The following is a 27282-nucleotide window of genomic DNA, read 5'->3' on the forward strand; positions in this document are numbered from 1 at the left end:
GCATGTTAAGTCCTCTAGATCTAAACTCCAAGTTTCTTAACTTTTTCCTCATGATTTCTTTATCTTCACACTGTTCTCTCTGTGCTTTAAATATTTATTTGTACTTGATGTTCAGAATACTAACTTGGGTCTGAACTTATCTATTGCTTTGGGAAATTTTTTCTCTTTCTTCTTTCTAACATCTACAAAGTCTTACGTTTAGGTGTATCCTTGAATTTCCTTGAGTATTTCTTATTTGTTGCTGATATTCCCCTCTAGCAGCTCTGTTTTGTTGGGCATGTGTGTTCTCAGCTGACTCATCTTTCTCTGGCTGCTGAAACTCCTTAAGCAGGTATTGCTCTTCTTCATTGGCTCTTTGGAGCTCAGCTCTGACTGTCGAGGTACCTTATGTATATGACAGTTCTACAAGTAATGCAAGTTGAAATGGTCTCTACTTCTTAGGGAGCCTCAGTGGAGAAATAAACAGGATGCCAGTCACCTGCTCAGGCCAAGGGAAAGGCCTCCTGTGGTCTCTCAAGCCTCATCCACAGTAAGTCCATCCACTCAGCTACTTGTTGGCTTCTTGAGAGTCAGGAAATCCTAGCACTTTCACAGAGAAGCATTTGTTGACCTTCCCCAGAAAGTCCCCAGGTCTCTGATGGCTGCTAAATTCTTCTTAATCTACCATATGTGCCCAGGTCTTTGATGTTGTCCTCCAGGTAACTGCTCAGTTCATGAGAAAGCAAGCTCTTTCTTGGGCTCTGTAGGGGCCCTGCATCCATGTTCCTCAGGAGAGGAACTATCAAGTAAGGAAATAAAGGAGAAAGTATATTGTTCAAATTATCACGTTCTCAGAGCTTCCTTATTTTACCTTTATCTTAATTCCTCATTGAGGTTGAAATAAATAAGAAACAAAGAAACCTTATAAGGATAATGAAACTTCAGGACTCTGAAATTCACAATTGCTTGGAATTTTCTGATACCTTTAAACTCTTTTAGCATAAATTTGAATTATATTTAGTGCATTTTTGAGAACTCAATCGAGGGATTTTCTTTTTTTTTCCTGCTCACTTTTTCCTCACTGGAAATTTCCCTTGAGCCCCATAAGTATGAGAGATCAAGTTGTTAGTCTTCCCGGATTTAAATGCAGACAATTTTCTACTTCATATACTGTCATCTTAGCAGCTTCCACTTCATTCCTGATGTTCTTCAGAGAAGATATGCTCATGTTTGGAGACCCTTAAATATCTCATACCATAAGTTGGTTCTCTTAAATGAAGAGACTTACTAGAGGACTTAGATGGGGCAAGAGATAAGATGAAAAAATGTGCCCAAAGACCTCAGGCAAATTATTCTCTCAATGGCCAATCAAATCTTCTTTTTTGGTCCTACAATCCAATACTTATGTTTGATTAGCCTCTCCAAATTAACTATGTTAAAAGTAGTCAAAAATCATATTTACAAGCAAGCAAATAAAATATAGCTAGGGAGGAATTAAAAAAAACTATCTTCATTCATCAGTTCCTTACCATACTGTGGGTGTGCATGTGTGAGTACGTTTGTAAATGGATGCATGTGTGTTTTGAGAAGGATACAACAGGGGGAAGGCTTCCATTATAGCTTAATGAGGCAAAGACAGCAAACTACCCACAAATATCCATTCTCCCCTGCTTCCTTAGAAACAGAGCTTTTGTTTTTATTGTGGCGCGTGATTACCCAGAATAATGACTATACTCTCCATCCTCCCTAGCATCTTTATGTGGCCACGTGACTAAAGCTTTGAGGAATGAGATGGAAGAAAAAAAGCTATGTCTCTTTAAAAGGAGAGAGCTGTTCTCCCTGACTACTTCCTGCTACAAGGAATGCTGATATGACGTCTGGAGCTGTAACCACTATCTCTTGGACTACAAATAATCTTGAGAGTAGAGGTCAAGAAATAAGATCGGAGAACAGAATGACAGAAAACTCCTAGGTATCTGATAACCATGGAGCTTTCATATCTGTCCTGAATGCTTACCTTGAGATATCTTTTATAAAAGAGTGAAATAAACGTCCATTTTCTTAAAACCATTATTATTGTGGAGATTTCTATTGTAAGCAGCCAAAATACTATTCCCAAGTATCAGATAAAATATATATAAAATATTTAATATCTTAAGAAATACAGTAAACATTCTCTTCTAATTATAGCTAAAATTTAATGATTACCACTATTTAATATATCACTATTTAATTACTACTTGACGCTCAGTAAATGGTAAGATAAAGAAAAGTATTTTAAAACTAAATATATCCAAATATATTCTAAAACAATTTAGTAATTCTAATGTAAACAAAAGCAAATGTCAAGGGTTGTTACTCCATTCGCTTTAAAATTTATACTCCATAAAAATATAAGACAATGAATATATTTTTATATTATCTTCTCCTCATAAAATGATAACCCATGTCAGTAAAATATTATTAATCCACAGTCATAGCAATGATTTATATAACATATGCCAAATAAAAAGATGCACATTAAACCAAGAAAATAAAATAGGAAGGCAATCCTTGACATAATTCAAAAAGAAATCATGTCTGAGACTGATTTCTTTGTTAAACATTTTCTTATCTAATAAAAAGCTACTCATATTTCAACCAAATAACACAAGTCCAACAAAACTTACCACCAAAACATTTTTTTCAAGTAATGACTAGCTTTCAGGTAGCTAAATTTTCCATTCTTAACATGATGTGAAAAGCAAAAGTTATTATAAATGCTAATACCAGAATTAAAAATAAATCTAATCAAATTTTAATTTGATTAAGATAGAATTGTTTTAAAAAATACTTACAGGGGATATGTTGGCATTATTTTCACAATCAGAAGTCAAAACACTACACTTTTTATAAACATCAATCAGATCTAACATGTTACTCTTCTTTAAGAAATTATCATAAATCCTTCTAATGTCCTCATAATGGTCAATCATTTCCACATTTTCAACTGGTAAGTTCAGTTTCTCATGCAGTAAGTGTTTCCAGGTCAATAAGACATCGCTGAGAGAGACTGTAAATTCTCCACTGTGCTGAAAGAGATAATGTCAAAAATAAAAGGATAAAGTTGGGTGCCAGAATAGTGATGAACTTATATTTCAGAGGTGAAGTATAAATTGAATTTCATATTAAATTCTTGAGAATTTGAAGAGAAATCCAAGTTGAGCTATAAAATAATTTTAAAACCAGATATAAAAAAACGATTTTGATGATTTTATAAAATTTGAACAACTATGGCATTTTACACATGACAAAACCGGCAAATTTATAGCCATGGTCTATTACCTGAACTCCACTACATTTCTTCTACCCAAATTGGGGAGACAGGTGGGTAGAGAGCTGTACCTAAGTACTGTTGATCGGGGAAAGATTCTATTGTTAATTTTTAGTTCCTATTAGTTCTTTTAGCTAATGTATTTTAAATTTTATTTAAAAACCATCAGTGCCACAGTGAATTCCCACATACCACACACACTATTCCAAGTGTTAGTCTTAAAATATGATAATATTCAAATTTTTTAAAATCATGTCTCATTTCATTACTCTTCCAGAGAAAGCAAAATACCACTGCTAAAAACCTTGGGTCAAAGAAGAATTTTTATGCTTCCCGGCTCAGGGATTCACATAGGCAAATGAGAGCTAAAAAGCCACAGTCAGGTTTCTTTCTATTAATATAAGTTGTTAGACGTTAGTAATCAAGCAAAATTATTTCTTTTTTCTCTTTTTCAATATCTACATAGTGTCGTCGGAGGGTGGGGTGGAGATTGAGGAATAAATAAATAAATAAGGAAAAACTTACGGACATGCACAACGGGGTGGTGATTGTCAGAGTGAGGGGTGGGTAGAGGGAGGTGGGGGACAGCAAAGGAGGGATAAGTGGTGATTAAAAATGGTGGACATTTAAATAGGACTACAATTCACTGGAACTAAATTATAAAATCGTATTTAGCTAATGAAGAATAACAGGAAGAAATCAAATGGAACCATATAATGTATACTATTTCTATGTATCCTACTCTTTCAAATGTAAATCTTTATATCTTTTATGAAGATCAGCCACATTTTCTAGCTACTCTCCAAATTTAAGACGAAGTGTACAAACTGCCTTAAAATAATTAAGTCTCTCTTCATCCATACGAAAGCAACTAAGAAAAGTATCCTTACTGTCCTTATTATCCTTAGAGTAGGGACCTGTTACATCATAGTTGTAAAAATTAATTATATTTCATGAAACTAGTTCAGTGAACAACCAAAAAATATATCATTAACTCTCAAACCTTAGATCCATAATCCAAACATAAGACAATTTGTAATTTCTCAGTATTGAATCAAAAATTGTATATTTTACTTCCCAGCCCCACAAAGATTAAATACTATAAAATCTCCAAATGGTATTTAAATTAAATAAATCCAGTTATTTAGAGTTTCAAGTCTAAATTGTTTTATCTCAAAAATTCTTAAAACCATTTTAGTATAACATCCTTCACAGTAAAAATAAATTCAGATTTTGCTTAATGTAAATGTATGATTTATTCTCAATCTGTTGACTGTAACTAGTTAAAGTAAAACTAGGCAAGCTCTTGATCTTGTGAGAAAAGGCTCTGACTAGATTAACAGTATTTATACTTGGACTGTAAAAACATTTTAAATCCAAATAAAAATGTACTCCAGATATCAGTTTTCATGATCAGGTGCCCACCATGAGAGCATATTCTATTATCTAAACCAGCAACAACTGATTGAGAGAGAGTCTGTGGTCAAATCAGAAAATGTTTTGCTAGGAAAACATGCCAGCTGGCTAATATCTGAAGGAAGTTCAAAATGTTCAATGATTTAATTCTTTGATGGACATAAAAAAGATTATATTTCCAAGAATAAAGTGAGAAAAAACAAGAGTTATACTTTTTCAGAGCATATAAACTTTGTATATATTATCAACATTGTTTTTATAATTATTCAAAACTTTAAATAAACTTTACAATTTTAACTAGCTGGAATTTTTATTATTAAAAGAGAAAAGACAGGAGGTCCACTTATGAGCATTAATTGGCTGTTTAAACTTGAGTAAGATACTGAAATCCCTCTGAGTCAATTTCCTTGGTTATAAAACAATATTGTACTGATTAAACAACACCTTATAAATGGTAGATAATCAAAAATATCAGTTGCCTTTCTCATTCAAAGGAAAATAATTGTTAGTTTGTTGGCTCGGGGAGGAGTCATATATAAATGTAATTCAATTTTAAAATCTATTTCTTCTTGTGTGTTTCTATGAGGTCATTTTCAAACCTGACAGTCAACCACAGGTACTGCGATTGCTTCCCATGAAGTTATAAATTTAATATCTTTGTCTGTTTTATCCAATGGAATATTTGTAATATTCCTAAGGCTTTTTAAGGTGAAAAATAGCTTTTATAATATAATCACCAGACAGAGTCAAACTATGAAGCCAATTCCAAGGAAAGGAAAGGCTAAAAAATATTATTTGCAACTTAATTAAGTCATACATATGTCTGCCATAAAACGAAGCCAATAATGAATGAATCTATAATAGATTAAGTCTAGAGAAGCATAAAACTGCTAGAGAGGTGTTACATGAATTAGGCTAAAAAATCTTCCTCCTCTGAAAACATGCCAAAAACCTAAAACTCCAAGATTATATAAATATACTTTTTGTTTTCCCCACTAAAGCAGTTATGAAAACAAACATGCCAATAGACAGACTAACAATTTTACTAGGTATTCAAAAGCTTTACTGTAGTCAAATTCAGTTGTAAGGACTATACTTTAGGGACTCATGTTCTCAAACTTAAGAGAATTAAAAACCTAACTAGACCACAAACACGGGCTAAAAAAATACAGGTAAAGGACATTTACAAACAGTGACACGCCTTTATCACTGTACGCTACCTATGACCGTACCTGCAGGCACAAGTGTATGTTGTTTCATACTGGTGACTTGGCAGCCTGAGCACAGCCTGGAATGCCTAGGCTAAGTCTGTACAGAGAGTTAAAGTCAAACTAAACTGCAGCCCACCGTCTCCACTGCACACGTACGCACACCTACACGAACGTGACAAGCTCAGTTGCAATTCACCACTCCCCCTTTCCCACCCGGAGTCTGAAGTTTCACAATGAATAATGTGGATTAGCAAGTAGAAAATTAACAAGCAGAAAGAAACCCTGAGTGAATGCTAGCTACATAAACAAGTCCTGAAGAAAAACTGACTTGCATTAAATATCTTAATATGTCAAAATGTTTACAATGAACACTAAAACGTTTTCAGGCTACATTCTACTTAGCTTGTTGATATATTTATTTTTAATTATTTTTGCACAAGTGAACAAACAATAGGAAGTGATTTGAACATGCTCTGTTTGCTTCCAGAACAGCCCCAAATCACTAAACAGTAGTAATTCTTAATAATTGCCTTACTCTCTTTCTCTCCTTATTCCCCAGTGCATAAACACCGAGGTTTAACTTTCAGCTAGCCCACTGCATGTATGTAATATCCTCAGAATCTATTACCTACCTTAATACCATTTATGCAGATTATTAAAGAGGGACTTTTTTTTTTAATGCTCCAACAGTGATACTGACAAGACTTATATATGGATTGCAATGGGGAACAAAGGAAAGAGACTCTATGATGACCCTTTGATGTCCAGCTTTAGTGACGGAGTGAACAATGATATATACCATTGAGACTAAGAAAATGAATAGGAAGGTAAGTTGAGGGAGCAAACAATGTGCTCTACTTTCAAAAACCGATGTGGTGACAGTGATGGAACGTCAGGGTAAAATGTCCAATGCTATTTGATCATACCAAAGGAAGACTCAGTAGAGAGGTCTGGTATATGAATACCAATGAAACAACATAAGGGATGTATATCCAGTGAAAGTGGGTATAATGGAGTACATTGGAAGATATCAACAAAATATCAAACAAAGAGTATCTAAAATACAGGTAGACCTCTTTCAAAGAGTAAGAAGGAAACAAAAACAACTCAACAGCAAAATAAGCAAAGGATATAAACTGACAGTTTAAGAAGACACCTAAATGGTCAAATAAGTGTTTTAAAATATGTTTAAATGCTCTAGTAATCAGAAAAATTAAAACTCAGTACCATTTTTTCTCTTTTCTAATCAAGTTTGATAACACCTAATATGGAGAGAGAGATAAGGGAATGGTGCTCTCCTACATGATTGACATAAATGTAAATTCTAGCAGCCAAGTTGAAGAGCCAGTATGGCAATATCAAGTCAAATTACAGTTCAGATCTATCATATGACCTGCTGGGCATGGGGCCTAGAGAGCCTCTTGTTCAGTGGACGGACATCTAACTTCAGCGCATAAATGCTTGTAATACCAAAAACTTCAAACAGCTTAAAGGTCCAAATATGAATAAAATATATCAGTCATACAAAGCATGACTAATAAAATGAATAAGTTAGATAAACTTTTTATCTGTACTTGAAGAGGTCTTGAAAACAATGTTGGATGATAAAAACAAGGTGCAGGAAGAATGTATACCATCTGTTATCATTTCATAATAGACACATTACGTATGTGTCTGTACATGCAGAGAAACCCCTCCTGGCATAAAATACCTACAACTATAGGAGAAAACAGAAAAACATATTTTAAACATGACTAAGCTGTCCATAAGAGGAATTACAAAAATGATAAGAAAGTGCCAATATAAAGGGGTAAGCAAATGGTGGGGCCTGTGTTTCCCTGTTTTCTTCTACTCCCAGGCACTCAAGAAAACCTTATTTTTATGACCCTGAGCACAAGTTTAGGAGACAAAGCTGAGAATATATGGCAGGTGGGAAGGGACCCTCCATATAAAGCCTAAGTCCCTAAAAGCCTAAGCATCTGCCCAGCAGAAGGTGATGGTAGAAACAACTGCCTGTGAAGAGATTTTTTTTGAAGTAGCTTCACTTAGATTTTTTTTCTAATAGCTCATTTCTGCTGAGATAGGGGAAGGCAGTCACCCTTTCGGCAGAAAACGAGAGGTTTGTTTCCTGGAGAGGGTAGGACAGTCTCTGGCCTGAAAAGTGCAGTTGAGGAGCAGAGTACCCAAATGACATGACCGTTGATATTCTAAATGTTGACAAGTCTTTCAGGCTCCCAACACACTGGCCGCTCAACTTTACACCATTTGTGCAGGAGGAAAGACTCTTTTCTAAGGAAACTGTTCCAAAAGGGGTCTCCTAAAGATACCGACATCAAAGGCCCCCTAACCAAACTGCCCAGGCAGATCAGGTTGACAAGCACTAACCCTGTACCAGCACTTCCAATAAGCTTTCAGTGCTCGCTCCACTTAAACACAAGGGGATGGCCAAGGATCATCACAAAGAACCTCTCTAATAGGAAGAAAGGGAATTTTTCCCAAAGAAAACTAACAAAACAGGAACTTAAAGGAAACAATTATGCCCAAAAAAGCACCCACAAAATATTATTAATAATCTCAAAGGAGAAAAATATATCCTTGAAGTAAGAGAGAACAACAAACAATGACAAAAAAAGAACAAAAAACAGCCCTTGGAAACAAAGAGGACTCCAGTAGCCCCTCTCCATATTGCAGTTCACCTATCGTGGCCTCACTGTATCACAGGATTTTTTAAAATATTATATTTAATTATTTATCACAGATTTTCGCTATATCGCGGGATTTTGCGGTACTGTATACATATATTGTTAAAGTTATGTAGGCTTAAGAGTGTAGAATATGTTTAAGAACATAAGTAGTGTTTATAAAAGTGTGGGAAAGGTTAATAAAGGACTGGGAACAATTTATAAGTGTGTAGGAAGGGTTTATAAAGCCTTAAAATATATATAAATACTAAAATAAATGTAAGGTTCCTACTTCGTGGATTTTCACCTATCGCGGGGGGGTTGGGGGGGGGGGTCTAGAACGTCATACCTGCGATAAGTGAGGGAACACTGTAAACAGCTGTAATTGGCTCCCTTGCTATTCCTTGAACACGCCAGGCATCTGACCCTTGCACCTCAAGGTTCTTGCGTCTGCTGTTCCTTTTGCCTGGGAGTCCTTTCCCACCTAAATCTCCGTGCCTAGCACCTCCTTCCACTCATTCAAGTCTTTGCTCAAATGGTAACTTCTAGATAAGGCCTTCTTTGACCACCCTATTTCAATTGCAAGAATCCTCCATCCCAAACTTCATATACTCTTTTCTTGGATCTCTGTTTTGTTCTTCTCTATAGCACTTACTATAACTTAAAGCACTAAATATTTTATTTATTAGGGTATTATCTATCGTTCCTGACCAGAAGATTAATTCCATGGGAACAGGGATTTCCTTCAGTACCATATTCCTAATGCTTGTAATAATGTCTAGCACATAGTAAAAACTCAGTATTTGTTGAAAGAATGACTTACAGAAGATAGAATTTTGTCCAAATTTTTCTATGTCCAAAGCTTACTTTTTAAAATTATATTTTATTGCTTATACAATTATAGTTGTCTTGACTTTTCCCCCTTTGCCCGCCTCCACTCAGCAACCAGACTCCCTCAGGCAACACCCCCAACATTGTTCATGTCCATGGGTCATGCGTGTAAGTTCTTTGCCTACTCCATTTCCTATACTGTACTTAATGTCCCCATGGCTATTCTGTAACTACCTATTTGTACTGCTTAATCTCCTCACTTTTCACCCTTTCCCCCACACCCCTCCCATCTGGCAACCATCAAAATGTTCTCTGTATCCATATTTATATCTGTTCTTCTTGTTTGCTTCATTTATTTGTTAGATTTAATTGTTGGTAGATATGTATTTTTTGCCATTTTATGGTTCATAGTATTGATCTTTTTCTTAAATAAGTTCCTTTAACATTTCATATAATAATGATGAACTCCTTTAATTTTTTCTTGTCTGGGAAGCTCTTTATCTGCTCTTCAATTCTAAATGATAGTTTTGCTGGGTACAGCAATCTTGGCTATAGGTCCCTGCTTTTCATGACTTTGAATATTCCCTGCCAATCCCTTCTAGCCTGCAAAGTTTCTTTTGAGAAATCTTCTTATGGGAACTCCCTTGTAGGTAACTAACTTCTTTTCTCTTGCTGCTTTTAAGATTCTCTCTTTATCTTTAACCTTTGGCATTTTAATTATGATGTGTCTTGGAATGGGCCTCTTTGCATTCACCTTTTTGGGACTTTCTGTGCTTCCTAGACTTGCTTGTCTATTTCCTTCACCAAATTAGGGAAGTTATCTTTCAGTATTTTTTCAAGTAGATTTCCAATTTCTTGCTTATTCTCTTCTCCTTCCATTCCCCTATGATGTGAATGTTGAACCTCTTGAAGTTGTCCCAGAGGATGCTTATACTATCCTCATTTTCTTTGAATTCTTTTTTTCTTCTTCATGTTTTGATTGGGATTGGTTGTTTTTTGCTTCCTTCTGTTCCAAATCATTAAGTTGACTCTCAGCTTCATCCACTCTACTGTTGTTTCCCTGTAAATTGTTCTTCATTTCAGTTAGTTTATCCTTCTTTTTTGACTGGATCTTTTTTATGCTGTTGAGGTCCTCACTAAGTTCCTTGAGCATCCTTATAACCTTGAGTTCCTTGAACTCTGCACCTGATAAAGATTGCTCATCTCCATTTTGTTGAGCTTTTTCTAGAGTATTGATCTGTTCTTTCATTTGGGCCATATTTCTTTGTCTCCTTGTTTTCGCAGCCTCCCTGTGTTTGTTTCTACACATTAGGTAGAGTTTCTTTGACTCCGTGTCTTGATAGTGTGCCCTGTTGTAGTAAGTGTCCTGTAGGATCCAGTGGCACTGCCTCCCCTGTCACACAAGCTGGGTACTCAAGGTATGCCCTTTGTGTGGGCTGAGTACACCCTCCTTTTGTAGTTGAGCCTTAGTTGCTGTTGGCAGATCAATGGGAGGGATTTACCCAGGCCAGTGAGCTGCAAAGATTGACTGTGACCACTGACCACCAACGTCCACCCTCTGTGCAGGGGGTGGGTGGTGATGCTTCAACGTGGTCTGTAGCTGTCCACTGGGTGCACAGGCCCTGGGGGTTCCTGGGTAGTGCAGGCCAAGATCAGTCCCCACCTAGGTTTTCTCCAGGACCACCCTGCCTGAGCTATAAAGCAATCTGAGATGGCTGCTACTTGTGCTGGGCTTGGAGGTTCCCAGGCAAAGCCAAGCTATGGCTCTAGGCTGACTGCTGCTAGTGCCAGGCCTGGGGCTCACTGAGGCCAGGAGTTACTTATTTGAGAGGATCTAGGAAGTTGTGAAGCATGAGCCAAGACCAGCCATTTATATGGAAAAACAGCTTGGGTGGGCCCATAAGCTAGGTGGGGCAGAGTCTCTAGGAATTTCCAGGGTGGGTCAAGCAGTGTTAGCCAGAATGGCACCATCTTGCCTGGCTGTTGAGGGAATGGGTTAGAAAAGGGACAATGGCCTCTGCTGGCCTTGATGTCAGACACTTCAGTTCCTCCCTTTATGCCACTGATGACTTTCAAGCTGCTGCCCCGGTGCTGGAGCTCAGAGGGAGTGAGTCTGAGGTGAGTGAGTCTGAGTAGGTGAGACCGTGTGTGGGTTCTTTAAGAGGAACTGCTTGGGGCAGTTTCTTCCACTGACTCAATCCCTGCTGGTTTTTGCAGCCAGAAGTTGTGGGAATTTATTTTCCTGAGAGTGGAACCCTGGAGTGTGGGCCCTGGTGTGGGGCTGGGACTCCTCACTCCTGAGATACTCCTCCCAGATTTTTATCCACCACATGTGAGTGAGGGACCAGTCTGTTCAGTTACACCCCTCCTACCCATCTGGATGAATGTGGTTTCTTTAATTCCGCAATTGTCAGACTTCTGTCCAACTTGATTTCTGATGGTTCTGAATGACGGTTGTTCTATATTTTAGTTCTAATTTTGATGCGGTTGTACAAAGAGGTGAGCCATGTCTGCTTATGCCGTGATCTTGCCCAGAAGTCCCAAAACTTATCTTAATGTATATTGTTTTAAATATGCAAAACTGCCAACTATCCATGCATAGGAGAGACAATCTTTTTTTGAATTTCATACAATTCCTACTTTTCAGGTGTCAAAATAGTCTTCCTTTTTCAAAACGGTGGCTCTAGTAATTATTTTTTATCGGTAGTATTATTTGCCAACACAAGAAATGTTTGAATCTGTCAATGTCTAATTCTTTTGGAAATTTTACTGGCATGTGAAATCTAAAATTCTGGGAACTACTGACATAAAGGGTTAAAGTAATTCATCAGAATGTCATGTCACTACCTAGCCCAAGAGACCCATGGATACCAACTCCACCCTTCAAAAATCTTCTCTCGTCAAGACCATCTCCCTACCATCTTCAAATCATCATGATTTTGAGTCCTCCTGGAAGCTTCTTCTGAACTTTCCTCTTCCTTCAACCCTTCTTTAAACCCTTTCCATCTAAAGACTGCCATTCTTTTAAGTATAGTATCTAAAATTCGTTATGACTCCAGCCTACGTTCATTCATCTCTCATCTGAACTCCTCCAACCCTCTATATAGGGCTCATTTTAAACAGTAGTTTAGCCCAAGTCAATTAGGTAAGAATCACTTTGGGAAAGTTTTTAAAAAAAGACAATTTCCAGGGTCTCAGTGCAGATTAAGAGAATCAGAATTTCCAAGATTGGGGCACACAGGAGCTTATATAGCAAAAAAGCCCTCCCTTCTGATTCATAGCCTGGCTTGGGATCAATTAATTTATACTATAGTGTCTTAAATTAGTCATAAAATACTTTGATTATATTTAAATAAATATTATCTATGTGTGTCTTCCGGAACTTTTTAGAGAAGGAAGTCTTATAAAATAAAAATAATTTTTAGCCATAATAATCATAATAGTTGCATGTTTATCTTAAAACTTCAAATTAAACATCAAATGTGTATGCTCTATGTTAAACTATACATGTGAAGGCCTTAATTTTGAAACAAGTCATTTCAAATCCAATAGTAATTGTTGGCACAGATATGCAGAAACAGCCGTGAAAAACTGTATATTAATATTATCATAGGAGGGCATCTATTGCAAAGAAATTAATGTCATAAAGTGTATTCAAATAGGGAGCAACTGAAATTCACTTTTTTAAAGCAGTTTACCTAAGTAGAGTCTACTCACCTGTTTGTTGTTCTCTGCCATGGAAAGCTGCAATGCCAAGAGCATGGAGTCTGCCCCGCACACAGTAGTTCTCTCAGACTCGCAAAGAGAGTGCCAATTCCTTCTGAAAGCTTTAACCATGGCCGAGACAGACTTCTGATGAAGCACAGCCATCGTCTTAGAATAGGACAGAACACAATGTGAAAAAGCCTTATTTAATTTTTTAAGAAGCCTTATTTTAACTGAAAATTAATACTTAACATGTGTAAGCAAGCAAGAGTTAGAGAAAAATAAGTCATGAACGAGAGGTCATTTCATATTTATTAAGATTGCTTTTAATTAAATTGAGAAAAACAGACTAAAACAATTTCTACCCAATCAGATTTTCCTCTCCTTTAGTTTTCTTAAGCCAAATCTTTTGAAATAACAAAATCCAACCTTCAACCTGAAATTCATAAAAACAGATACACCAATTCTGCAAACTTATAATTATAGACACATAATTAAAACTATATTTTAAAATAATTGTTTTGAGATAGATGATAATATCTATGGTAGATTTGGTGGGGCGAGGCAGGGGGGAGGCCAATTTCCTCTCATTGTTACATTGTCCCAAAAGAGATGGTCTATGTTTAAATCTAGGTCCGATATGTGGCTTAATGTAACCAATAGAATGTAGCAAGAATGGCAGCGTGGGAGATCTGAGCCTACATCTCAAAGGGCAACTGCAGAAAACAGTTAATACAGCAGGCTTGGTTGCTATCCTTTGAAAGGCCCTTGGCTGGCTCCTGGGAGCTTAGATTTCAGGAGAGTTTCCAGGAGGGTGGCTCACTGTGCCTAAACTATTCGTATAAACAATATAGTTTATACTGAACACATAGGTTCCTTCTGAGTTTGGAATTTTGGAACAAAGACAGAATGCTTGTATGTTCAGCCCCAGTAAAAACCCCGGGCACTGAGTCAGTAAAGAATTTCCCTGATAGATAACATTTTACATATGTTGTCACAACTTCTTGTTGGAGGCATTAAGCGTATCCTGTGTGACTCCACTAATAGCACTTCTGGAAGCTTGTTTCTGGTCTCCCCTGGACTTTCTATCTTTGCTGATTTTGCTTCGCATCTTTCTGCTGTTACAAATTATAGCCGTGATTACTACTCTATGCCGAGTCCTCCGAGTTCTCTTAGTAAATCATCCACCCAGAAGGTGGTCTTGAGGGCTGTCTGACATAAAACCTTGAAGCTTTAGCTCTTACTCTTCTTGCTATTCTCAGACTGCCACATAAAGAAGTCCAAATGAGGCTGCTGGGGAGGCCTTATGAAGGAGAACCAAGATGCTCCAACTGACCACCAATACCAACTCACAGACATGTCAGTGAAGCTATATAGTAAGACTATCCAGCCCCAATCAACCTGCCAGATTAACTGTAGACACAAGTGATCCCAGGCAAGACCAGAGAACTACATAGCTGAGTCCAGGCCAAACTGCTGATACCACTAAGTTCTGGGATGGTTGGTTACACAGCAATAGATAACCAACACAGCAGCTAATATGTAGAAGCTTTCTTGGTGCCAAATACTTTTTAAAAGCTTAATATTTATAACCTTATTCAATCTTCACAAGAAACTTACGAAGAAAGTCTATTATTATCCTCACTTTACATCTGAAGAAAATGATACCCATGTCATTTAGCCAGCAAGTGGTAAAACAGACCTAAACCCAAGATGCCTCACTCCATAAACTGTGCTCTTAAATCACTATATTATATAACTTCTTCCAATAAACAAAAGCCTTTCAAAATAATTAGATATAATTCCAATGTTTTACATACCCAAGCCTACATAAGGCAGCCAATTTCTTTCTCTGAGTTTACAGACATGCCTGCTAAAAGTTTTTTTGTTGTTTTCTCCCACTTTAAGTATCCCAGTCTCCAACATACTCACAGGTCATTATCTTATTTTGGGTATTTCATTGTACTCATCCCATTTACTTACTCCTTTGGTGATCTTCTTCTTCTTCTTCCTCTTTTTTTTTTTTTTTAATGTGGCATAAACAAAAATCCCAGATGTTGAATATGTATCTTGGATTTCTATGATAAGGAAAATGGGCATAAATAATTTACAAAATAACAATTTATAGACACAAGCAGTGATACAACTTAAATTTACAGGTATAAGACTATAAATTAAAATATCTACATAAATACAAATCCTAGTAAATAGCTAAGAATTATATCCCTCTTAAAAATATCATCCTGTGGGCTGGGTGGGGGAGAGCAATGGGGAAAAAATGGGACAACTATAATTGAAAAACAATTAAATAGCTATATCTATATCTATATCTATATATATCATCCTCATCTCTTATAAAAAATAAAAAGGAAGTGGAGAAGTCACGCACTGGAGATATGATCAATTTGTCTGAAATAAATCTTTCGTAGTAAATTACTTACTATTGCTAGTATTTTTTAAAGGTACTTAGTTTAGAGTGCTAAGAATGAAGACAAATCTGGAATTAGACTATCCTGAATCCTGGCTTCACCACTTTCTTGCTGTGATATCTTTGCCAAGTTATGCCACCTCTCCCTGCCTCAGCTTCCTTGCACTGAAAAATTAAAATAACAGTTACTATGTCATGGGGTTTTGTAAAAAGTAAACAACATAAATATAAGTTAAGCTTTTCGGACAGTGCCTGGCACATATAAGAGCCAATAGTCTCATCCAGGGGTCAGCACACTTTGGGGAAAGGGCGAAATAGTAAATATTTGAGGACTGTAGGCCATACAGTCTCTGTCACAACTACTCAACTTGACCTTGCAGTGTGAAAACAGCCACTGACAATACATAAACACACGAGCTTCAACAAAACTCAATAAACTCTAAAATCCGAATTTCATATAATTTTCACACGTCACAAAATACCATCCTTCGATATTTTTCCCAACCATTTAAACATGTAAAATCCATTCTTAACTTGGGAACTGACTGCACAAGAACAGGCGCTGCCATGGGTTTGCCAGCCCTAATCTAGTCTCAACTCTTCCAGCAGGTAGGTGGCTGTGTAAGCCTAGGCAATACGCTTTACACCCTACTGCCTAAGTAGAGGTATCATCAAGTCGAAAATAGGAATAATACCTTCCAGCTGGTTATGAGGAGTCAATGAGACAGCGAATATGCAAACCCTCTGAATGTCAGGCTGCACTATACAAAAAACATTAGACGCGGCAGCGATAATAAACACTTGTCTTAAAAACCTGGACTCCAAACTGCACTGGAGCAAAAAATGTGAGACAGGAAACTGTCACTGGGAGGCAGTGTGAGATGATTAAAAGAACTACACTTTTTAGTTAGGCAGACCTGGATCCACATCCAGACCCTCCCACTTATTAAATATTCTTCTGTATTTAAAATCTCTGATAAGCACATATTTCTTCATCTGTATAATGGTAAGAATACCTCCTACCCATAAAATTGAGGTATTGGGGAGACAAGTAAATAATCCTCCTAGTGCTTGGCACTTAGTAGGTGCTCAATAATAATGAAAAAAAAAAAATGGCAGTCGTTGCTGCTATCATTGTCAGAATGCAGGTCCAAAATGACCCTTGGAAGGCTATAATAGGGAGAGGGCGAAAGTAGCATAACTGGAGTCTGCGTAGATTTGGGGACTAGCACCCTGGATTCTCGCAGTCTTCCAGCTCCTCCCACTACTAGACACTATGAACTCTCCAACACACTCAGACACAGTCTGGCTCCAGAGCAAAGCCACCGCACAGATACCTTAAACGATCACACGGAGCTCTTCTGTCATCGAAAAACCAGCGGCTTCAATCACCACTTAACAGGTGTGACAGGTGGCTGAGGAAGAGGCAAGACTCCGGGGAGTGGAGGAGTGGGGTGACCGGGGAGATGCGGACCCAACAAAAGAGAGCTCCTACCCAGCAGCAGTCACTCTGAAGTTTGAGTCGTCGCGGCTAACATTTTAAATCTCGCGGGAGGGCCTGACAGCCAATCGCCGCTCCCGCCCTCTGACCCGGAAGCAGAATCGAAGCGAGCCCCAGTAACCCGCGGTGGAAGACTTCTCTGGCTGAATCGTGGCGTCCTTCGGTGCGTAACCGGGAGCCCAGGAGGCTGCGCCGCTTCGTTACAGACCGCCCGGCTCTCCACGGGCGGCTCTTCACCCCTCTCCCCGCGACCTCGGGGCCTGGAAGGTGGTAGCGGGGTCTCGCAGGACCTGCCCGAGACAGGGAGAGGCGTCGGGTCTCTTAGGAACTTCTCTTATTCCCTCCCTCCTGTACCCTTCCAGCCCGTCTTGTACTGTGAGACCCCGATAAGGTGGTGACGCTGGGCACTACTTTCATGAGCCATAGGGGACCGATATCCTAACCATGAATCTTTTGCATTTCCCCCGCCGTTGTGCCTCTGCGGCCAACTCACCTGCTGGTCACCTTAAGATTCCAGTCCCGGATGCACACGTGCAAGGTTACTAGTTTATTGTGCTCTTGTGAATGTTAAGTATCATTTTCTACACATTTATTTGTTAAAGTGATTCCCTCTTCAATTACTATATCTTTAAGATAATCTAAACAAAATTGTGATGATTTATGCTGCAGGTATCATTTACAAAGTGTTTAAACAAATACTTTTAATTTTTCGAGCTGTCTGTGGCATTTGCAATACTCTTGTTTTTATTTTGATTATTTGATGACAGTGAATAACATTTTGACCGTTTCTCTCTGTGTCTGTGCTATAATTCACAGTTTTGTGACCTCGTCCAGTAGAAGGCTATTTTTACAACTACTCAAGCTTTCACATACAAGATGAAGCAAGATGTCACAAGAAATGCTGCCTACACTGTGGAGTGTGAAGATTATGTGCATGTGGTCGAATTTAATCCCTTTGACACTGGGGATTCTGGAAACCTAATTGCATATGGTGGCAATAATTACGTGGTCATTGGCATGTGTACATTTCAGGTCAGTGTACGAAACTGCAGTGAATGACAGTGAAGTTATTTCACTGAATTAGAAAGCTTATGCAAACTTTGGTAAACTTTTACTGAACTTTGAAAGTATATTGAGTTTGAATTTTTTAAAAAATGATACAAAAATCAACAAAGAGACCTTCCCGGTAATTTATACCTGAGATTTGTGGAAACATGAAATAGTGAAAAAGCAGAATTTAAGGTTTCTCTTTTGCCTCATGATTAGAAATGGAATATGTTCATAATCAAAGGTTATGATTAACTGACCATTAATTTGTACAGGGAAAATAATTAAATGAGATCTAATTAGTGCAATTTTTCTACATTCCACTTTCAAACAGGAAACAAACTAATGTTGAGAGCCTAAAAAACTACTCCAGAAGATTTTAGAGCTGTCATGATTTTCTGTTTTCCTATTAATATGCTCTCCTACTTTTTATCCATCTAAAGCATCTAGAGTATACAAGGTATGGGATCATATTAATTGAAGAGTTAGTTTAGCATATATTTAATAGGGTGTTCTGAGAGTTTAATACATTAGTACATATAAAGTTCCTGGAAGGCATTTGGCACATTTAATACATATATATTGTTTTAGCTGTCATTGATTTGGTCAGTGGTGACATTCAGGCACAGATCCTTATTTAATAACCAAATTTAAAATTTCTTTGTGGCAAGCACACATGATGTTTTCTCAGAAGAAAGCTAGTTTTACATGTAAGAGAGACATTGAACAATGATGGTTCAGCTATCAGGAATCTCCTGTTAATCTTTTGTTTACCAGGCTATTATTCATAGAACAGTAGTTCTCAAATTAAGGTTGATCAATGAAGTAATTTGACAGTGATTTATTTTCAAAGGTTTAAAAGAGCTCTATGATACACACCATAAATAGTATTTCCTTTTTTAATCAGGAGGCAATTTAGTATCTTACAATGTTTTGACATCATAAATGTAATTTAGCACTTTACAGTCCAATAAATGTATAAATTTATACAAAATTAGACCACATGCATATTTATCCTAAGGGGAAATTATAAATTAAAGGCTTCAACTTGTTGGTTTCTGAACAGGATGCAAGAGTGCTTACATTATTCCACATTTTCTTTTAGGATTTGTATAGGAATGTCTAGCTTTTAGGCTAAATGTGACCCTCAGACTGACTTCAGCTGGACTACCAGGTTAGGATCATGAAAACTCATATGATTAAGAGAAATAATATAACATACTCTTGGAGAATACTGAGGTAAAACCATTTTTCTAATGCCAGATACTAATTTACAAGAGAATAAATCAGCCCCCTACAGCTGAAACTTTTTACTTTATTTTAAAGTTAATACATAGAATTGTATTCAAAAATACTGAAAAAATGATTACCTTTATTTCTAGTGTTATGTTCAGCTAGAAGTACTGAGGGAGAAAGTCAAGAAGGAAGAAAAAATAGGAATGAAGGAAAGGCAGAGGAGGCAATGGGTGGCAGAGAGAAATGGAACAGAAGAGGAAAAATGAGAAAAGAACTAGCAAAGACATCTGTATTGGTCTTTTGCAGTTTGTGATCATATGCATTGTCCCTGTTTATCCTCAGACCTGTGAGACTGGCAATGTGGGTCTTATCCCCAAATTACCTAAGGAAAGAATTGGATTTTTGTTAATTTGGCAAGTAGTGAACATAAATTATATTCTGTGCCAAGTACTTACGGGAAGTGTGGTTAAACAGCTCTTCTGTCCTCAGAGAGTTTCCAGTCTGCTTCAAAGAAGTTCAGGGGTTTGTATGACTAGTAAATGAAAAAACAAGATGTAGACCCCAGCTTTAAACCCCTGTGCTTTTCTTCCTGTGCTGCTGTTCAGTTAGGTTGAAGCCGTGGTTCACAGTTGTGGAGAATTGCATTCCAATAATTTGCCCTTGGGGCTTCAGAATAAATTACCGCTTCCCTTTGAAGTTATTTTTTATCTAATTAAACACTATTAAACCTCGTTCTCAAGTCCTATGACACCCAATTTCATGCCTCCCTCTTGTCTTGAAAGGAAACTAAGTAAAGGTAAATTGAATTGAAAGATTTCCACATTCCCGCAAGAAAGGCAATCTTCGGTCTAAGACTGGTAGAAAAACAGTCAGTATAGGGAATTTGAACTTAAAACATTTTTCAAACTCTCATGTTGTTCTTTTGAATAAGATAGAAATTTAAGCTGAATGGTAGTACTATTGATTGGTGTCATGTATTTGTCAAATCTTCATGAAGTGCAGATCTGGTGCAGGAAGTGATGATGCACATTTTTAAAAAGCAAGGATCCTACCCTCAAGGAGATGTTTAAATGTAAACCAATGCAAGAAAACTTCTATAAAAGTCCAATGTGTAGAGGGGGAGAGGGAGCATGAAAATTTCCAAGTCTAGTCAAAGGGTCATCAATAATGAATTAAGGCCTCTACTGTGACTTGGATGAGAACACTTGACTTAGGCAAGCACATTCATTTTATGCAGAACATGAAGCTGAGGACACCTAATGTTTTGGCTGGCAGACTTCATTTAACAAATACTTTCTGTGCACATATTGTATGTCAGGCTGCTCAGATTCCAAATACTGTATAATAGATTGAATTAACGGGTCAAGTTGAACAAGCTAAAATTTAATAAAGATGAATATGTAGTCTTAAAAATATTGTGACTTCCGGCTTTCAGTCACCTGGATGTTCGCCATGAATCCAAGCAACGATTAAACTGCCAAAGGGAGCTAATTCAGTGCCGTCCAATAGAAATATAATGTGAGCCACGAATATAAATTTAAATGTTGTAGTAACCACATTATGAAAAGTGAAAAGCAGATGAAATTATGTTTTTTTACCCAGCATACCCAAAATACTTTATGTATAACCAATATAAAAGTTATTAATGAGAAATTTTATACTACTAAGTCTTTGAAATCTGGTGTGAATTTTGCACTTTATAAAGTATACACGTCTCAGCTTGAACTAGCCATATATCAAGTACTTAAAAGCCCCATGTGGCTAGTTAGCTACCATATTGGAGAGCACAGCTCTATATTCTCCATTAATTGACAGTCATGTTTAGCATTTACTTCAGGTCTCAGCAGTGGATTCTGATTCAAAGGAGATAATGTATTCGAAGACATTTCAGAGTGGTATTAAAATGTTTAAAACTGTCTCCTAAAAGAGGGATTAGACTCAGAATGGTAAATTATTTTGTGTTATTTGTCAATTCTATTTGAATGTTGTTGCTTGTAGTTCTTTAAGGCTGATGCCAGAGCTCCTTCTTTGAGGCTGTTCCCCCAAACGGGAATCAGCTATGGCCAGATATTTGCCATCACTGAATTAGACTTACTCTGTATGTTTCCAGAGAGCAGAATTTGGAGTCGTGAGTAGAATTTACATGATAAAGATTTCAGTTTAATATTAAAGAGAACTCTTCTGATAATTAGATATACCCTAAATGGAATAAGCTCCCCCCCAAATAGTAGCTAGTTCCCTTTCACTGAAAGTGTTCAGAGAGGGGTTGTGCAAACTTTTTTCAGATGTAGTAAAGATCCAAGCATTTAACGAAAGAAGTGGACGAGGTAAACTTCAGTCTCCTCTAACCAAAATTCTGTATTTGGCCTTAAATGGGTGTACTGGAAAGGCCTGCCCATTTCAAATCCTTAGAATAGCCCTTTCATCAACCTGGCTTTGCCCCGACCTCAAATATGCTGGAGCCTTGTATAATCATCTGTATTATAGCAAGTTTTCCAAAGTATCTTAATTTCCTGCCTATACAATACTGCCTACACCCAAAATAGCATTTGTCTCTGCCTATACCACACACACTCCCTGGCCTTTTAGTTGGCTCAATGGCAGACATTGCTGCCAGGAAAAAAGGTTTCACTGGTAATACATAAAGCTCAGGCTGTACGGTTGCCGGGATTTCTTTATCCCCACGACCACCCAATAACTCCATATATACTTTGGATAACAAATTACAGGACCTAATTGTCAACACTATTACAGTAGCAAAATACTCTGTGTTTTGATGGTAAAAACTTCATTTTTAAAAGATTGATTTGTCGAGTGTAGAAAAATAGATGTAACCCAAACTATGAAGTCAGCTATGATTAGGCTTCTAACCTTATTTTAAAATTGCTTAGTGGTTGCTGCCTTGGCATATCTGGCTGTTAGCCATACAGTTATATACACAAATTATGAAGTAATAAAATTTGACAGTATTTTTCTTTCCTTGATAAATGCATTTTTATCCTTTTTTAATTTTGGAAAAACTTTTTACTGTTAACTCTTACGTTCACCTGAAATTTAAGTTTATTTTCAAGGGGTATCTGAATTATGTAGAGGAAGAGATGTATAATATATTTGTGAAATGACTTTAAAACTACAAAAGCTGTCTTGGAAAAATCACATCCACTAGAATTTAATTAAAGTACACATTATAAAACTTAGCATTTAGATTCAGGATAACTGGAATTCTTAGAGTAAGCCTTCAGATAATATCATTTCATATAGACACATGTATTCCATTAAATATATGTTTTACCTGCTTTAGATTTTTTCCTGATATTTTATAATCCTATAAACTTTTATAAAAGATAGGTATAGTCATTTAATACAGAAGATTCCTTGGGCAAATTAAAATTTTGCTTCTGTCTCTAGACCCAGTTAGGGTATTGATTTCAATAACAAAGCCATGGTTTATTTATTTAAAAGATCACAATATTTTAAGTTTATAAAATGTATTTTAAAATGTCATCAATATAAGGTATAAAGAATAGTAATAAAATAGATCCCTGTAGAATTGTGCACCTGAAACCTGTATAATTTTGTTAGTGTCACCTCAATAAATTCAGTTTAAAAAATTAAAAGGAAATAAATCAGATATCCCTGGAATAATGAAAATATTTTAAAATTTTCCAATATTTAAGAAAATAAAGAAAAATGGAATGTTAGCAATTTTGTTGAAGCCCCTTGGGTATTCTTCCCTTACTACCTTTCCTTCTCACTACTAAGAAGTAGCCATATCTGAATTTTGTGTTGATGATTCCTTGTTTTTATTTAAAAAGTTACCATATGTGTAGGTGTTGCAAATCAATATATTGATTTTAATTTTTTAAACTTGATATCAATGATATTGTGTATTATGTTCCCTAATTTGTTAGCATTGACATCATATATGCTAGATTCCTCCATGTCCAATTTCATTTATTTTTCACTATTGTTTGGTGTTTTATAATATGAATATACTACAATTACCTATTCCTCTATTGGATATTTGGGTTACTTTTAGTTTCTTACTGTTGAAAACATTAATTTTTTTGTCTTTTTTCTCTTTTTTTTTTTCTTTTCTAATAGTTTGGAAGTTTTACATGCTATTTTCTTCTTTTAATGGTTACGGAAGACACTTTAAGATGCATACTTAATTAAACAAAGTTAAAATTAATATCTTTAACTTCTTGATGAGCAAAACAAGGACCTTCGATTCATCAACTGTCATCAATCACCCCCTCCAGGCTGCTTTTATTGTCTTTTTTTTTTTTAAGTTCATCATTTTAACCCACAAATTTGATGTTTTATGTAGCTAACATTTGCTTAATTTACCCACCTGTTTGCCTTTGGGGGTTTTTACTCCCTGTTCCTTACATCTGAGGCCTGCCTTCTGGGGTCATTTTTCTTCACTCAAAAGCACATCCTCTACTATGGGAAAATGTTAGCTAGCAAACTTTTTGTAAAGGCCGGATAGTAAATATTTTAGGCTCTGCCAGCGACTTAAGGTATCTCCTGCAAATTATTCTTTGTTTTTTACAACTTGTTAAAAATATAAAAATGATTCTCATCTCACCAGCCATACAAAATTAAGCCAGCCCTAGGCCAGATTTGACCTGTGACCCATAGTGTGCCAAGCTGTTCTAGGAGATTAGTGGTAATTTATTATGCTGACTTGGATTTTTGTTTTTCTGAAAATATCTATAATACAGTTTCATTCTTGAAAAAAAGTTTTGTAGTGTCTACAGTTTCACAGTTTTTTCTCTTATCATTTTGAAGATACTCTTCCATTGTCTTCCTGCATTTGTTATTTCTGCTGAGAAGTTAATGATTATTCTTCCCCTCTCTCCTGTATCCCCCCCTTTCCTCCCTTTCTTCCTCTCCCTCAGTCTTCTCTCATTCCCCCTCCCTTCTTTTCCCCTTTTCTCCTCTCCCCTCCAACCACCCCCTTGTATATATAACCGGAAAGTTCCTGTGTGTTTTAACTTTTCATTATGTTGTCTCTAACTGCAAATTTCTTTTTATTTAAGCTGCTGGGATTTGTTGTTCTTCCTAAATATACATAAAAGTGCCTATCATCAAGTGTGGAGAACCCTTTGCCATTATCTCTTCAAATACTGCCTCTTCCCCCATTTCCTCTATTTGCTCCACACCTCAAATTAGATATATGGTGGAACTTTTCTTTGAATCCCTCCTAACATCTTTTTGCCTTCTCTTTGCTACATTTTGAGTAATTTTTTTTTTCCAAATCTGCCTTCTAGCTACTCTAAACATTGATTTTTTTTTTTTTTTCTACTGTAAAAGTTTTGTTTAGCTCTTTTTAAAATCTGCCTGGTCATTTTTTATAATCTCTTCATGATAACTCATACTTTTTTTTTCCTTTAAGTATATTTTATTAATTATGTTGTTACAGTAGTCCCAATTTTTTTTTTCCCTTTGCTCCTCTCTTCCCAGTATCCCCCTTCCCTCCAGCAATCCCACACACCCCCTTAGTTCAAATCCATGGGTCAAGCATATAAGTTCTTTGGCTTCACCCTTTCCTCTATTATTCTTAACTTCCCCTTGTTGACTTTGTACCAACCAATTATTCTTCTTAGTCCCTGTACCATTTCCCCATTTCTCCCCCTTCCCCCTCCCAACTGATAACCCTCCAAATGATCCATATACCTATGATTCTGTTCCTGTTTGGTTGTTTGCTTAGTTTGTTTTTGTTTTTATTTTTTAGATTCAGTTGTAGGTAGTTGTTTGTTGTCATTTTAATGTTCATAGTGTTGATCTTTTTCTTAAAATAAGTCCGTTTAACATTTCATATAATAATGGCTTTGTGATGATGAACTCCTTTAGCTTTACCTTGTCTGGGAAGCACTTTATCTGCCCTTCCATTCTAAATGATAGCTTTGCTGGGTAGAATAGTCTTGGTTGTAGGTCCTTGTTTTTCATCACATTGAATACTTGTTACCAGTCCCTTTCTGCCTGCAAAGTTTCTTTTGAGAAACCAGCTAATAGTCTTATAGACAACCCTTTGTAGGTAACACTGCTTTTCTCTTGCTGCTTTAAGATTCTCTCTTTATCTTTAACCTTTAGCATTTTAATTATGATGTGTCTTGGTGTGGTCCTCTTTGGGTCTAGCTTGTTTGGAACTCTCTGTGCTTCCTGATCTTGTATGTCTATTTCCTTTGGCAAATTTGGGAAGTTTTCTTTCATTATTTTTTTACATAAGCTTTCGATTTCTTGCTCTCCCTCTTCTCCTTCTGGCACCCCTATGATTCAGATGTGGGGGAGCTTAAAGTTTTCCCAGAGGTTCCTAAGCTTCTCCTCATTTTTTTCAATTCTCGTTTTCTCGTTTTCTACTGGTTGTTTATTTCTTATGTTCCGTATCATTCATTTGAATCCCGGTTTTCTTCCCTTCACCATTGGTTTTATGTGGATTTTCCTTTGTTTCATTTAGCATAGCCTTCATGTCTTCCCTTATGAATTTGCTATACTTAAGCATATCTGTCAAGTCTATGATCATCTTTATCACCAGTGTTTTGAACTCTGCATCTGTTAGGTTGTCTATCTCCTCATTTGTTAGGTTGTCTATCTCCTCGTCACTTAGTTCTCCCACTGGAACCTTGATCCATTCCCTCTTTTGGGCCATACTTCTCTGTCTCCTCATCTTGACAGGCTTCTGTATTTGTTTGCCTCTGTGTGTTAGGTAGAGCTGTTGCAGCTGCTACATTGTGAGGGGCAGAGCCTTAGGTATTGGTCAGTACAGAGCTACCCATTTCACCATGTTGTGGCACTGTGTGAGGGAGAGCCCTGTCTGGATAAGTATTTCTTCTTTGTTTGTGGGACTTCCATGCAGCTCAAGTTTCTGGAACTTTTGGTTGTCTCTAGTTTTGAAGTAGTTGTATTCCTTCTTTGTTGTGGAGGGAGCCACAGCCTGTCTCTCTAGGCCTCCATCTTGGCCAGAAGTCCCCACAATAACTCATACTTTTGATTGCCTCTTCTATTTCCTTAAATATATCTTTTTTATCTAGTTTTTTAATCTAATGTCTTTGCAGGTTTGAGTCTGCTGTTTGTATTTGTGTAGGAGTACATTCATATAAAATCATATTTGATTGACCTGTATCTATAGAAACCCATTGAGACCTGCGTAGAGTTAATTCACCCAAAAAGAATATGCCTTTGTCACATGCTTGGGGCCACTACCCAGCATATGACCATTTTGAAATCGGTCGTCACTTTCTGGAGCACATAATTAATGTGAGTTCAAGCCCCAAAGGGCCACCCAGTGGTTGAGATTTCTCACAAGTGACTTTTTCTACTTTTGGGCTTCATCACACTAGGTATTTTACATGGCAGTTTTGGTTTTGGGTTTTTTTTCACCTACTTCCCCATTAAAGGTCCCAGCTGTATGCAGAGAGGTCTCTGATCTTCATCCTTCTTAGGCAGTCATTGGGCTTTGTCTTCTTTCTCCTGCTAACTGAAACTGTTAGTTATTAGATGTGGGCAGGTGCCTCAATGCTAAGTTGCTTCTCTGGATTTGAAGTTTTGCATTTTCATTTTTGTAGTGAGAAAACTTTTTAGGTAATTGTCCTAAATGCCAGACATAGATTACTTGACTTTTGAAAATTCACTTTTTTTCTTCATCTTCCCATGAAGATAAACTGAAATCTTTCCAGTAATACTGAGCCAGGTAAATAAACTGCCTTCATTAAACATCTTACCCAGAATCACATACTCAGTAGACCAAATTAACACAGTGTTATTTGAATATTCACTATCAATAAATTAATAGTATAGATGAACAATTTATAATAGCTTACACATGTATTGCCATATATAATACTATGTGAAAATCATTGATACTGTAATGATTTTACATCGTAAGTTTTTGAAGTGGTACATAATCAAAATTATATTTGGTGTGAATT

General features: G+C 36.7%; 2 protein-coding genes across 2 annotated transcripts in view; one reads left to right on the forward strand and one right to left on the reverse strand.

Annotated features, from left to right (window-relative positions):
• PARPBP (PARP1 binding protein) overlaps positions 1 to 15159 on the reverse strand; it is a 56371-nt gene extending 41212 nt beyond the window's left edge. The window contains exons 1-3 of the mRNA XM_090272610.1: positions 15120 to 15159; positions 13149 to 13304; positions 2817 to 3050 (exon numbers count right to left, since the gene is read on the reverse strand). Of these exons, the coding sequence (XP_090128736.1) occupies positions 2817 to 3050; positions 13149 to 13301 (387 nt within the window). The 5' untranslated portion in view covers positions 13302 to 13304; positions 15120 to 15159. The remainder of the gene's footprint in view (positions 1 to 2816; positions 3051 to 13148; positions 13305 to 15119) is intronic.
• A 2046-nt stretch (positions 15160 to 17205) lies between these two features.
• The window catches only part of NUP37 (nucleoporin 37), a 40613-nt gene continuing 30536 nt past the window's right edge, over positions 17206 to 27282 (forward strand). Inside the window, exons 1-2 of the mRNA XM_090275351.1 lie at positions 17206 to 17332; positions 17882 to 18097. Of these exons, the coding sequence (XP_090131477.1) occupies positions 17942 to 18097 (156 nt within the window). The 5' untranslated portion in view covers positions 17206 to 17332; positions 17882 to 17941. The remainder of the gene's footprint in view (positions 17333 to 17881; positions 18098 to 27282) is intronic.

This window comes from Furipterus horrens, unplaced genomic scaffold, assembly GCF_987537825.1.
Source record: "Furipterus horrens unplaced genomic scaffold, mFurHor1.1.pri manual_scaffold_4, whole genome shotgun sequence".
Taxonomy (NCBI): domain Eukaryota; kingdom Metazoa; phylum Chordata; class Mammalia; order Chiroptera; family Furipteridae; genus Furipterus; species Furipterus horrens.